Below are 15,651 nucleotides of genomic sequence, written 5' to 3' on the forward strand. Positions count from 1 at the left end.
CTGACGCCAAAAAAATACTTTTTTGTTAGCTCAGCGTGAGCAGTCGGTCCAACGCAGACATTATCTCCATTTGCGCATGCGTTAATAACGTAAACAAATATTTATTTTGAATTTGTATTGATTTTGTTATTGTAGACCAGTGTTTTAGAGAACAAATAATGACTTTGTCCCATAAAAACACATTATAGCTGAGCTAAATGAAGAGTGCTATGTTTAATGAAGAAGCTATGTTTAATGTCAAAATCAAAATCTTGGCTGATTTCAATGTGCAGTTGGATGTTGTCCGCCATTGCTTCAGTGGTTAACGTTACGTCGTAATCCAACTGCAGTTGAGTTGGACGGCAGTCAAGATGAGCGTTCGATGACGTATACTATCAAACTCACAAATAAACCAATCAGAGGTTAGCGCTGATTTCCAGCTGACGGCGTCCTGTCCTAAGAAACCAAGCCTTTTAATCCTTTTTAAAAAAGCTTTAAAGAATAATTTTTAATCCTTTCAGGATGAAAGGTTTGAAACTGCAATAGTTTTGATTTATTGAAAAAAGGTTTTTAGTACAAACATTTTCGTGTCACTAAAAAGAAAATTCTGACACAAGGATTGCCGTACGGTTACTGGGATTATTATAATACATCTGAATATTTCATTGATGAAAATGGCAGGTTTTATTAACGTGTGATGATACATAATGTGAATGAATACATTTGAGTCAATGGTAGTCTTCAACTTCAATTAAATAGAATATTGTAGGAGAGGTGTCCTTAACATAGCAGAGTAGTGGTCCTATTTCTTTGCCCAGTACATCAGACACATTACACTGAGGCTGAAACAACAAAATAAATGGAATTGAGCCATCACTAGACTTGCAATGGAAAATAAAATTACACAGAGATTGATTTTATTTCTCTTATTCGTCTTATACACTTAGTGTATAAGACGAAGGGGTGTTTGTCAAAGAGTGTGAAAAACCCTGAAAATTTTATGAGCAAAAAATCTATACCAATTCAGGGAGCTTAGTCAAATTATTCACCAAAAAAAAGCACCTTTTAAGCACTTTTCAAGTACTCAAAAATATATTTAAGCACTTTAAAAAATATCATAATTAGGCAAAGTTGGAAAGTTTTTGACAATTGACGGTTTTATTTTGTTTTAACCATCATGAAAAAAAAAAAAAAAAAAAAAAAAAAAAAAAAAAAACTATTTGGCATTGTTTTTGACAATTGTCAAAAATTATGATATTTTGAATCATGTAAAATGAATGGCGTTTTTCATAGGCTACGGACTGACAATACGCCGAAATAGATTGGGGTTGAATTAATTGTGAAAACTTTCAATAGAACAATGCGAACTGTGTCGTTTTGCAGAATTCGAAGCAAAAATCAACATGGTATAGGAAAAATCTCATTTTGAAAAAGGAGCACTTTTTAAAAACATCCAATGAAAAAAGCACCTTTAAGGACTTTTAAAAACCGAAAATAAGCACTTTTAAAAACACTATGCACCCTGCAATTTATATATCATACATGTTTAATATTTAACATAACTTTTTGAACTAACATTTATAATTACTTTCTAATGCAGACACCTTTAGAGCAACTAATTCGAGAAGAAAAAAAAAAACTTACTTCTTACAAGAATAGCGATATTGGATTTTAAAAAAGCGAAAATAGAAAGTGCAATGAAGAATTTTTAAATCGAATAAAAAAAAAATTCGCCACCGACTGGCTTGCTTCAGCTAGAACTTGAAATTGTTAAAATAAAAATAACAAAAATTCCGAAATCACAAAAGTTTAAAAGATAATTCACTTTAGAAATGACATTTTTACTTTCATTTTTTGAAAGAACACCACCATTTTCAAAGAACATGATAAAAACGTTTTATATATGTTAAAAACATTTTATATATATTATTTTTAAAAATATGAGTACGAGTGGGGATTTTGATACAAATTCAGATATTTGAAACACCATGAAATTGCGTGCGTGGGGGAGAGGGATTTCATTTTAATTATTAGATTTTTCGGCGACCTAAACCCATGAATTTCCATGATTTTTTAAAAAAAAATAGTTAAAATCATGACAAATTTGGTTCAATACCGAGATTCATGACTTTCCAGTTGAGCAGATATACCTTGTCTATGGGATCGGAGCTCCCGAGAAGGCCCTTTTGAACACCCTGTGCAAGCCTTGACGTGTGAATGCTGGAAGAGAAATGGGCCCTAAACGTTACCATAGATTTGGAAGAGCAGCATTGTTCACACCACAATTTTTGATGGTTTAAGTATGTTTCAGTGCGATTCATGATGATCACCATCATCCATTATTTGTCCTTGGTTATTGATATACCAACAAACTTTCATCACTCCATGATGGAAAATGGCACTTTAATACTACAATGATTGACCATCATGAGAAGTGTGATTCTCTTGATGGCTAACCATCGAGAGAAGTTTGATTCTCATGGACAAAAACAGCCCATAATTATCAGTGATGGTCCATGATGGTTTCAACTATACACAAATTCTTTTTGATTCTCAGGACTATACAATCAAAAATATTTGTTTTTTTTTTCTTATGATGGACCATCATAAATCATGGTTCATGGATGAAAATATGAATTCATGGTTTTTGATATGCCGATAAACTTCCATCATTCCATGATGGAAAGTGCCACTTTGATACTATGATGGTTAACCATCAAGAGAAGATTGACTCTCATGGACCAACAATTCAAGATGATCCGTGATGGCTCCAACTATACATTTCCGTGATGGTTTAATGGGAATTCTTGATGGTTCAGCAATACCAGCGAAATATATACCAGCGAAAATGTTTTTTTTTTTTTCAATGTTGGACCATCATAAATCAATCCGAATTCCTACATTGGGGTGATGGTGGGTCATGATCGTTCCAACATTTGATTTCTAAGAAATTATGATGGAAATTTCTGATGGTTCAACACAAATAAACCATCAAAGTAAGTTGCTATTCTTATGTTGGACCATCATAAATCAGTCTGAATTCCTACTTTGGGGTGACAGTTTAGTTATGTTGGTTACCATCGAAAAATATAATGGTTTGTGATGGAATTATTAATGGTTACCCTCAAGAATATGTTCGTCCATCAATGGAAAACCATCAAAAATTTTGACTTGGGCATACATCTCAGAGTTCATGGTTCCAATCACAGGAACTAACGGACCCAAACCGCGAGAGACACCCCCACACCATTATGCTTCCAACACCATAACAACCGTGTGTCCGGATAGGACACATGTGTTCGGATAATTTTGGCCAGATAGTGTATTATCTAATCTAGGATGTACAACTGCTTCCGTTCTATATGTAAACAAATACCATATACAAACCACCATAAATTTTGAAGTCGCAAAAAGAAATGAAAAAAAAATTTTACAGCAAGGATATAATTTTTTAAATTTTATTTTATAACTGAATTGAATAGCTAACTAATAACTAACTATAACTAATTGAACAGCTAATTTTGAGTTCAACTTCACAGCCATGCGATTTTGAATCAAACCCAAAAGACAAGGAAACTCCTGGATCAAACATTGGGACATACTAGAGTTCCTGTTATCTAACTTAGAAAGTAACGACTTACGGGTTGCATTATCTGATGGATTGAGAATGAAAATTTACCAAAATAAAATGAAATTTTTTTTTCTCATGGAAGTCATGGACAAGGTATGAGGGGCACCGGAATTTAATGTCGTTTCGGTGCATTAAATGTTCGTTAGTCTCAAAAACAGACTCCTTATTTTCGATCACTTTCGATTCAGCATCGAAATGTTGTTGTTAACGAGGGTGAATACATTAATTAAAAATAAAATCTTGATAACAAATATCAAATGCACTGGAGCGACATTCATTTTCGGTCCCCCTAATATTTTTTTTTGGCGGAATATCAAAATTATAGGCATGTAAAACTTTTTCTTGCCTTTAAAATCAATCTTAACTATTCTAAGTATCTATTATACCCGGAAATATATAAAAACCCATTAATTTTGTTAAATGATTAAATTCAAAAAAATTATCGTATCTTGCCACTTTTAATCAAGTTTTCAATATTACAAGCTGAATAAAATGTTAATTTTATGATAAAATTTAGTTTTCTTGAAAAGGGAAAATATATAGCAATAACTGACACAGGCCTTTACGACAAAATCCCAAGAATGGGATGCGACAAGAAGGAGTTCAATCAATTTACGTTTCGAGTGTTGTAGTAAATAATTTCGTATTAAAAATAGAGATTTAAAAAAAAAAATGTAGAATTTAGTAGCGATAACTCCAGGAAAGTTAATTGAAAAAAAGAAAGAATTATGACGTTAACAGGGTTGCCACTCAAATCTGGATAAAAAAAATATTCCCTGTATATATTATACACAATGTATTATTATACACAATTATTATTATACAATTATATTATTATACAATGTATATATTATACACAGAGGAAAGAATTACTGTGCTCTTGCATGAGCTATATTGGGCTAACTATACTACTTTTAATTGATGGAAAAACTTAGAGTAAAAAAGGAGCAGCTGAACATACCTAAATGATGCTATAATAAATGAAATAGTTTAATATAGCTGAAATATCTTCCTTAAATATGCCATAGATTACCCTTTGAGAAGTTACTATTGTTTAAAAGACAAAAATGAAAAACAAAATTCCTCACATTTTCCCAACAAATTTTGGTGATTCTTTAAATTCCCTGTATTTTTCAGGTTTTCCCTGTGGAGTGGCAACCCTGTTAAATAGTGAATACTCAGGTGCCCTATTTGAATTTTTTGTATCATAATAATATGAGGATTTTAAAATAACATGAGGGAAAAGAACTGATCAGAACGCTGCACGATTTTAGTGCAACTTAAGTATGTCTAAAAGTATTTGTGATCGGAATTTCTCGTTTCTTATTAGTATAAAAATTTAGGGATTTAAAAACATTTTTTCAAAAAAAAAAGGGGGATGGTAATCAGTAAAACTTGCAATAACTGTGAAAAAAGTCGTTAGAAAAAGCTGTGGTATTGTCGCGTTATAAAGTGAAACAAATGCAAAATTTATATTTTGAGTGTCTAATAATAATCTATAAAAAGTATAGGGATTAAAAAAAAAAAAAAAAACACAGAGAAAATTGGCAATAATAGGTGATAAAACGCTCAAAATACTGTATGGATTTATGATGGTAAGCGCATCAAAAAGGGGTTACTCAAAAGCGCGATTTGAATTTTCTATGTCGAAATAATATTGGAATTTCAAAAACCGTGAGAAAATGCATCACATTAACTGCAATCGAGGAAAAAAAAAGAAAGAAAAATATCTTACCACGGATTTACAAAAGTATCGAGTGTGTTGAAAAATAATTAATGAAATGTAAGATTCGAAATATCAATGTCGCAATATATGAAAAATTAATTCGATCAAATCGTAGTCAAATAAAAAAAAAGGGTGTATACATCACATTGTTTAAATAATTATTCTGTTAAAAATTGGAATTTGCAACAAAAATTGCTACTCATTAAAATATAAGTTTTTAAAAAATAAGAAAAACGCCATTTTTACTAGCGAGCAATCTTTCAGATATTTACAATTTCGAAATTATATTTTTAGATTAGAAATTTTACACTTTTGAGTTTACTTCAGTTTTTCCTTAATTTTAGTCAAAGTTATTCTGGAATTTCTTTTCTCCAAGTTTATCTGAAGCTGCATTTTTCTTTAACAAATAAAAATAAGAACTTAGGAAGAAGAAAAAAGAGGGTGCTGGCATGGTTAACGAGAATTTAGCCAACAAAATTCAAATTTCAGATCAGCGGGGAACTCCGAGAAATGTCTCGTTAACTAGATTTTGAATTTTGAGAAAATTTTGTTGGAATATAAATTGTTGATTTGCAGAAGAATCAAATGCTTGCGGAATGAAATTTTTTTTTCGTTCCATAGCAACGAAGAATTTGTTGTATTTTAGCCTAATAGAAATACTGTTTATTTGTTAATTTCAATTAATTATGCTGGATTTTTGTTGTTTTGATTTATGCATTGTGTTTATTATTGTTTTTGCCTTTATTTTCTTATAAATAGTTTTGAAACTTGAAATTTTAAGTATTTTCTAGGTGTTTCTATATGTTCTTATTAATCTTGTATTTTTTAATGACAGAGTCTTAACATTTTAATTCCAATTTGTAATTTGGAATAAAAGTAATATTAATGTATATAAATGTGTGTGTATATATACATATAGCAGAATAAAGACGAAGATAAACTTGCTTCGTAATCATGATGATAATATTAATTTTTTTGATTTGGGTATTAAAAAAGAAAATATCTACATTGTTGATTTATACCAGGGGTTTCCAACTGGCGGCCCGGAGGCGGCATCCGGCCAGCAAAGCCTTGGCCTGCGAACTAAAATATAATAATTGTCATTTTTTTTGCGAACAATTTTCGTAAAAATCTATATGGGTTTAAAATACTTTTCTCGTTGATAAAAACCTAATTTCTTCCTTTCTGTAAAATTTAACATACCAACGGTGCAGAAAAATTTATTTCTCAGGTTTTGCATGCAAGAAAACATTTATTCAAATACAAAGATAATCGTGTATGTTGCTCTTTTTTATTTCATTTTTTTTGTATTTTGTGAATATAATTTAGCATTTGCGTATCAGAAATTTTCTCTAAGAAATTCTCCAATTTAACTTTTTGAAACCACTCATTTTGGACAAAAATATTAACACACACATTCGTAAATTTTAAATTTAATATGTAAATATCTATTCTCTGGTAGTTACAGCAGACAAACCTCAATTTTCTCATTAAACATTTCGTGTGCTACTATTTAAGTTTTAATACCAACCTTTTTAAAGTTTTATATCTTAACAATTAGATATCTGTTGCACATTAATTGTTTAATACATAGGTGCACATTAAAGTTATTGTAGCACGAATTTTTATTATTTATTTAATATTTTTAAAAATATTATTAATAACAATGAAATATTTTTAAAAATCTACTTCTTATTTTAAATTGTAATTCAATACTTTATTTTTATAATATTTAATGTTCCTTCAAACATAAAAGAGTCCTACATAAAAGTTTGATAAAGTTGCGGCCTGCCATTTGATTTGCGTTTTTAATTGTGGCCCCCGGTCTCATGTAAGTTGGAAACCCCTGATTTATACGATAAAGGAAATGATTTTAATTTTACAATAACTAAACTAATCACTTGGAATTCTAATGTTTCTAAAACATCCATTTAAATATAATTTTTAATCAAATGAATAGAATTAAAAGAATATGTAGTATGTAAAAACAGACACACTTTCAAAATTTGATTTAAAAAAAAATGGATGCCCAACTAAAAAAATTAAATTCTACATAAAATCATTAAGATAATTGTATGTAATTTGCAATTATTAATAAATTGACTAAAAACCTCTGTTATTTTACATTTTTACCATGTGCAAATCCAATTCAGACGAATCTGCGGTTAAAAATCTGGTCAAAACATGTTTCTCTCTCTTTTTTAAATAAATGTTAATATTCTAAAAACATGAAAAATTTTCTAATTGAATATCAACCTTATTAATTATAAACTTATTTAAATTATCCAGTACAATATTAACTTGCACACATCCATTTTTGGGTCAACCCTTGGTAACTAACAAATCAAACATGCTTCAGTACAGCAGTAAGAATGCAGCATGAAATTAAATCCTTTTAATTACACTTTTAACTCCATTGGCACTTTTGTTTTCACATTTTGTAATCTGGGAATCTTATTACAAACATATTTAAATCATCCTTGAAAGATTTCGGTACATGTAAGTTCATTTGAATTCGCTACTAGCTTTATATTTTCCTTTTCTGTCTTGTTTACCCTACATTTTATTTTCTGTTTTTTTGCATGATATACACTTTACTTAATGTGTTCTGTTTTGCTTCAATTTATTTTTTAGTGCTCCTCACACTATAGCATTGATAAATTTTGCTTTAGCTATATTGATGCAATATTAGGAAGCACTCCTTTCCGCGGATATAATCGTGGAAGCTGACGAAGAGATTATATCGTTTCATTTTCTTGTTTTCTGGCTTTTTGAAACACATTTTCTAAATATTTCATTTGAATAAATTTTCTTCTTTTCTTTTCATTAATCTTTATTATTTTCAATGTTTTTTTTATATTTTTATAATGGATATATATACAGTGAAACCTCCTGTTATGGACACTCCTGCAAAACGGACGCCTCTCAATACGCACATATTTTTAATTCCCCGGGAATCTTCTATGAATAAACCATTACGAACATTCTCCGCAAAGCGGACACTCCCGTAACCGGACGCGGACAGTCATTTTGGTCCTGAAGCGTTGTTTTTTATCTCTCCAAATCGGACACTACTTTTTCAAAATAAATTGCAAGCTTAAAAAATGCAACTTTTCACCATTTTTAAGGCATGTAAATAAAACTTTTTGCCTTATCCATAACTAAAAATATTGTTAAGCTATTTCACCACCGAAAAATGATTCTTTCTCCTGTCACCTTGTCTTATCTTTGTAAAGAAGGGAGAGAAAATGGTACTGCACTCCTGAAATAATTCTGACATCGGCATCTTTTGATGTTTTCACCTGGACCACACAGGTTATGAGACCCCTCAAGTTGAAATGACTTCTCTCAATGCTTCTTCCCCATTGAAAATTTCTTTAATTTTCTTATCAATTTGAAGACTGTATTTAACACAACTGGGGTAAAAAAAAGAGAACAGAAGTATAATCTTTGAGGTGTTTATATAAATGAAACATTTATTCAGACACTTGATAGCTGATCAATTGTGAATAATCATCTCCATAGGTCCTCATGACTTACAGGTATGCATTACTTTTTTTTCTGTGAATCATGGGAGGTTTATTTTCCAAGAAGGTATTAACCATGTTCCCTATCAAATGATAAGTAGGTGTAAGGGGATGTGAACCTAATAATTGAAACGGACTGAGGACAGTACGCTCCTATTTGGTATCATATGTCTAACTTGAGTATCTATGCTAATAGGAAAATTATATTTATTTATCTGTAGCTACATCCAGAATTATGTATTTATATCAAACTTCTTTATATATTCTTTTTTATCTTTCTTATTGTTTAAATAAATATTCTTGTAGATATTTACAGTATCGTTATAGATATTATTTAATTATTTCTACATCTTTGAGAATATTCTAAAAACAATTTACGGTGTTAAATTTCGTTATTAGGGTACCCTTCCCGTAAACGGACAACTCTCATAAACGGACAAATTTTTTGATCCCATAAATGTCCGCTTAACGGAGGTTTCACTGTATATATATATATATATACACACCCATACATAGAGAGAGAGAAGTTTCCAGTGAGGAGAATAGGTGTTAAAATATCAATACAAATTCTAATGAACCCACAATGCGTGAGAAAAACAGTTTTTTTAAATATTAAGTAATTAAACAAATAAAAAAAATCTTACTTGGTAAGAATTCTCCTTCAATGATAAAATTCTTTTGATTGTAACTGAAGAAAGCTAAAAAAAAAATAAAAAAATAAATAAGAACAAAGTATTAAGGAGACTCAATCACATAAAGATGTCATGAGTAGAACATTTATTGCCTACCTCAATATTCAAGAGAATATTTTGCAAGGATTCACTTGAGACAGTGACGTTCATCTTTACTTTCAGGAAAGGATGTTCCACGACCCGACAGCAGTCCTCACAGAATATAACGTCTCTAGAATAAAATAACTACCTCATGAAAAATATATTGCAGTGACTGATCTGAAAGTCAGTCACATGAAATCAATCAATATCTCAGACTTGCAAATCAGAACGCTATTGTATTTTATGTTTCTATAGCCGTCGTCGAACGGCCGACCCGATGTCGGGTTTACGACTACCGATGTTCGACTCCGCAGCCTCGTAGTTTTGACCTGAATCCGGAAGACGAGGAAAGTCCTCGATCAGTACCCCCAGAAGTATGATTTGTAACTGCAACATGGAAGACTTTGTGACTCGACCGATTTAACGTGCACCAGTCTTCGGCTGACGAGGATCGAACCCACGACCTTTCGGGTGTGCTTGCAATATATACATCCCCTATATATTCTTGCAATATTTACATACCCGAGTTAACTTGGGGAAGAGGTCAAGGTACAACTTTTGAACAATTAAGATTGGATTTTTGTAAGTGAAAATCTGATCATTAGAAGAATGGATAACGTTTTCTTTTGGCACATTGTACATAAATACATACATAAAAGCAACATTAATAATTTTCTCACTGTTCTTCACTTCAAAATTATTTTTTTAAAAAGAAAGCAAAAAAAAAAAAAAAAAAAAAAAAAAAAAAAAAANAAAAAAAAAAAAAAAATACTCGATTAATGTAAAAGTGTTTGATAACAAAAAAGTTTAAAGTTATTCTTAAACACATCATGGGTTCCTAAACTCGGCATCATTTATTATCGTTAAATTTATTTAATTTTGAAGCCAAATTAGAATGAAACTCAAACATATGATCTTCAGACATTTTGCACACAAAGTTTCACTTCTTTTTCTGAATAGATTTGAATAAATTGGGGAATATTATTTAATTATCAGAACACAAAGTTGAAACAAATAATAGAAAGGGTTGCCACAGAAGAAAATGAACTAAATACTTGATTTTAGTAGCCTAAAGCATGAAAATAGTTGCCTAAATAAGAAGAAAAATATGACTAAAATTTTTATTAAATGACTTAATTGTCATATAATCATGATCCGTTTTGTCAAGTCAGTTGCAAATATGACAATTTTTAAAGCAACATTAGTGTTCTAACTTTACCTTTTTATATAAAAAAATGAGTATATTTGCAGAAATTAAATACTTTTAATTACTAGAATTCATTAAAAAAAACATACTTTTTCTAAAATTTTTTCCCTTTTATCAATAATTGATTAAGCAAATATGTATATATATATATACTTATTGTGTGCGAAAAGTATTTACTCAAATTCGAAATATCATATTAAAAAAGGATTCTTTAAAAAAATCTTGCAGAATTTCGCAGCAATAACCATTGAAAAGGCGATTGAAAAACGAAATAGACTTACGATGGCAACTGTGCAAGTTGAGTGCATCAAAAAGTGATGACTTAAATTTGCAATTCAAAATTTTTTATTTTCAAAAAAGAAAATAAATAAAGTTCATTGTGTTCCCGTGGGCCGCAGGTTGTTAACCCAATTTATGCTTAAAAAAAAAAAAAAAACATAGCTAGGAGTATAGAAATTTCCCCAAATAGTCTCCTTTTACTGAAAATAGTTGCTCTTTTTTAAAAGCTTTTTCAGGCAAACAAAAGTTGCCATATTTGCCTCAGGTGGTCACATTTTAGTCACCCGTGGCAACCCTGCATACCAAAAACGAGATAAAAACAAAATTTATGTTGATAAAAAAAAGTGAATCAAGAAACTTACTCATAGTTTTGAATTAGATTTTCATTCCCACAGAAACTGCACTGAAGCCAGATGAATGCATTTCTTTCATCTACATTTGTTATATTTCCTGAAACATAAAATACAAATTAAAGATCATAAAAATAGGAGAGCCAAAACTATTTCTAACTGCAATTTCTTTTTAGGTCGAATCAAACGTATAAGAATATGAATACCAAAATACGATAACCATTATATCGTATTATGGAAAAAATAAATCATACCGAAAGAGCGGTACGATTTACGATAAAATCATTGTGAATGGACAGGGTTGATTGCAACTCAAATCAGGAAAAAAAATTCCCTGTACATATTATACACAATATATTAAGAGGCAACACAATAATTACTGTGCTCTTGTGTGAGCTATAGTGGGCTTACTATATTTATTAGTTTTAATTGCTGGAAAAACAGCTGAACATACTTAAATAATGCTGTAGTAAATGAATAGTATAGCTGAAACATCATGGTTAAATATCCATAGATTACTCTTTGAGAGGTCACTATTTTTTAAAAGAAGAATATAATAAATAAAATTCCCTGTATTTTCCCAGTTTGTAAAGAAACAATCAAAATTCTTTGCATTTTCCCTGTTATTTCAGGTGATTTTAAAATTTCCTGTATTTTCCAGGTTTACCCTATTCAGCGGGTCATGATTGAGCGAGTCAAAAAGTTATTTCTTAAGTTCAATAAGCACACTTGGCGTAATAACATTGCATAAAGAATATAAGACTTTTTGAAAAATTCGTGAGGAAAGAGCTAAAAAAAAAGGATAAATAACAGCTGAAAAATGGTGCATTCATTGGCGTGAAGCAATCTTCAAGAATCGAACACTTCAAATGAAATTACGATGGAATCATCAGTAATCAAACATTCCAAGTAAACTCATCAAATGGTGATAACTCAAACTCACATGTTGTAATAACATAGCCAGCGTTGGCAAGGTGTAAGACAAAATGGAGTTATCCAAAACCAGGGTTTAAACTGTCCTGTCAAAATTGTTATAAATTATCCAAAGCCTTTTTATTCTAATTATGTCACAATTTAAAAAAAAATAACGTGAAAAAAGAAAGGTTAATATAGACATTAACAAAATGCAAAATAATTTTCAAAGATTTTAGATGATCATGATAAAATAACTATTTTCAGACCAAGAACTCTTCTTTTAATTATGTAATCCAACAGAAAAAGATCCATAGATTTTTCGGTTCGATTTCAGAGGGTGGAAAATGAAGCCTGAAATTGAAAATATCTTGCAAAATGCAGCAGAGTTGCATATGATAGCGCAAGAATCTCACCTCAGGAGACGCACATGTGGACTCACCGATGGTATGCCGAAATGGATTGCTCAAATGAATTGTGAAAATGTTGGATAGAACAATGCGAAAACCAAGCTTTTGCATAATACGTGCCATAAATCGACACGTCGATGAAAAAAAAAATCTCATTTTCAAAAAGGGGAAAATGAAGCACTTTTTAAAAACACTCCATGAAAAAAGCATCTTTAAGTTCCTTTAATAAACGAAAATAAGCACTTTTTTAAAATGATAGAAGTGGGTCAGAAAAAAATTTGTTAAAAGATACAAACCTTTGACAGTGAGAATGTCAGCTACATTTAAATCAGGTCTGAGTGGTAATTCAACATCTTGAATAGAAATATCCTCATTTGAGAGATGAGAAGATATCTGACTGTATTCATCCACATACAGATTACCTATTGGAAGAGAACACTGTTAATTAAGGACTGTTCTCTGTAACCCAGAGTTGGCAAGGACGGAATGGATTAATCCATGGTTTAAACCGTCCTGCCCGAAACGCCTTTGTTCATAATATATATCACAATTTAAAAAAAAAAAATAATGTGAAAAATTAAAGGTTAATTTTTGAACATGAAACAAAACGAAGACAAGTTTTAAATTTATTAAAAAAGTTTATTATTATTTTTAATATTACATTATTTATCCATATGCAAAAACATAATTTATCAATATTAAAAGCATATATATAAGGTATTCACTTTTGTTGTTCAATGAATTGTGCAGCTTCAAGAGTTATTAATCTTTTACTATTATATTATATTTTCCTTTAATATGTTTAAGCAACTTGTATAAAAAGTATCAAATATTTATTAATATATGTTATTATTATGTGTACAATGGTTACACATATAGAATTTTTACCTTTTACCAATGTTGAAGGTTTTGGACACTTTAAGACAGTAAAACCAATGTGTCCTGTCCAACACTAGTTTAGGACATCCACAACCCCAATCCTGATTGTAACCATTGCTTGGATTGGAAATTGTGATTTACTGAGTTGTTTATGATATTTCCCGATGAATCGTTGTCTACACGCATAGTTCCCAATAATATATCAATGCCTGCAATATTGGGCAAAGGAGCATTTTCCTCCGTAATAAGTGCGCAGTCATCTTTTTTTACATTGTGACTCATTGTTTTGCTGACACGATGAATCCGAATGTGATCGAGAATCGAAGTGTCGTTGAATCTTTTACTTATGGAAGGGTTTCCAATTCACTAGTAGGACTCTATTCTATGTCAGGGTACCTTAGATTGACATTGTCGATAACTATCTCCACAGCATTTAATTTAAAAAATTCTACTTTTCTTGCAAAAAGAACTAGACTAACTTTGTTTTAACAGCTTAGCAAGATTTTGTTTTTTATTTTTCTAATGTGTGGGTACAACATTCATTTTTAAAAAATCAAGAAAAATGTGGAGAAAATAATATGTTTAGCTTGTAGAGAATATATTGCTTTTATTAAATAAAATGGTTTTAATGTGTTACTTTAATAAGTTTTTCCATATAATGTACCAGATGGCAAATGCAGAGTAAGCAAAAAAAACTTTGCATAAGTATTGCTTAATATATTTTCATTAGGCAAAAGAAAATAATTCAAGGCGATTATTTATCAATAAAATTTAGTATTTATCTACATTTTAATATAGAGCCATTTTATGCTGCATTTTATCCAAAGAGTGCTCTTTATAAAATTCATTGATAATATATTTTCTTTAAAATAATACCTAATGTTTAATGCTTCAAATAATAATGTTTCAAATTAGCATTATTAAAGAGATATTGGGCAATTCTTTTGTTACTTTTGACAACATTTTTAAACATTAATACAATAAACTTGCTGGATATTTTCCCTTAGTTAGTTGTTAAATCTTTATGTGCTTTAACAGAGCCAAATTTTTCAACAAAAAATGAGCACCTTTTAAGCACTATATACATTGACAAAATGCAAAATAATTTTCCAACACTTTACATGATCAAGATAAAATAACTAGCTTCTGACAAAAAAAATCTTTTCCTGATTATATTAGCCATTATAAAAAGATCAAGAGATTTTTCGGTTTGATATCAAAGGGTGGAAAATGAAGCCTAACAATAATATTACAGAAATCAGCTCAGTAGACGCACATGAGAGCTCTCAAATATTTAAACAAACATGTAAAACGATTGGTGCCTTCATACGCTACGGACCGACGGCATGCCAAAATGGATTGTGGTTGAATGAATTGTGAAAACATTGTAAAGAACAATGTGAAAGCACGCTTTTGCATAATAGGTGGTGAAAATTAACATCATAAAGAAAAAAAAGTCTCATTTAAACACTTTTCAAATCAAATTAAAGCACATAGCAAAAGTCAAATTAAGCACTTTTTAAAAACATCCAATGAAAATAAGTACCTTTAATCATTTTTTAAAAACGCTACGCACCATGTCTAGAGATACTTGAATAATATGCATAGATTTCACACTTTAGTAACAAATTACTATGCCATAGCTTATCTCTCTTTTTCTGTCATAAGTAATTTAAAATAAGGGAGAGTTCAAATAAATCAAGACAAGTTCCAAATACTGAAAAACTGTTTTCAAATAATCAAAATGCATGGTTCACTCTTGTCTTGATTTATGTGGACTCCTTTTTCTCTAAACTTTAAATATCAATGAAAGTGAAACAGAATTTGTGATGAAAAGTTTCTCCCACACTATAGCATCCTTTCAATAAAAAATAAGACATTTAAAGAAATCGAGAAGAAAAAAAATTAAGATTTTAAAATGAAAGAAAAAAGCAATATTTAAGGGTTTTGAAAAAAGTTTCCTTTTCTAAAGTGGAAC

The 15,651-nt window shown here is 30.1% G+C and overlaps 1 protein-coding gene across 1 annotated transcript in view; it reads right to left on the reverse strand.

Annotated features, from left to right (window-relative positions):
- Positions 1-639: 639 nt before the first annotated feature.
- The window catches only part of LOC107450838 (uncharacterized), a 57,654-nt gene continuing 42,642 nt past the window's right edge, over positions 640-15,651 (reverse strand). The window contains exons 13-17 of the mRNA XM_043048299.2: positions 13,091-13,216; positions 11,485-11,572; positions 9,652-9,766; positions 9,508-9,561; positions 640-821 (exon numbers count right to left, since the gene is read on the reverse strand). Of these exons, the coding sequence (XP_042904233.1) occupies positions 708-821; positions 9,508-9,561; positions 9,652-9,766; positions 11,485-11,572; positions 13,091-13,216 (497 nt within the window). The 3' untranslated portion in view covers positions 640-707. The remainder of the gene's footprint in view (positions 822-9,507; positions 9,562-9,651; positions 9,767-11,484; positions 11,573-13,090; positions 13,217-15,651) is intronic.

This window comes from Parasteatoda tepidariorum, chromosome 8 (genome assembly GCF_043381705.1).
Source record: "Parasteatoda tepidariorum isolate YZ-2023 chromosome 8, CAS_Ptep_4.0, whole genome shotgun sequence".
Classification (NCBI taxonomy): Eukaryota; Metazoa; Arthropoda; class Arachnida; order Araneae; family Theridiidae; genus Parasteatoda; species Parasteatoda tepidariorum.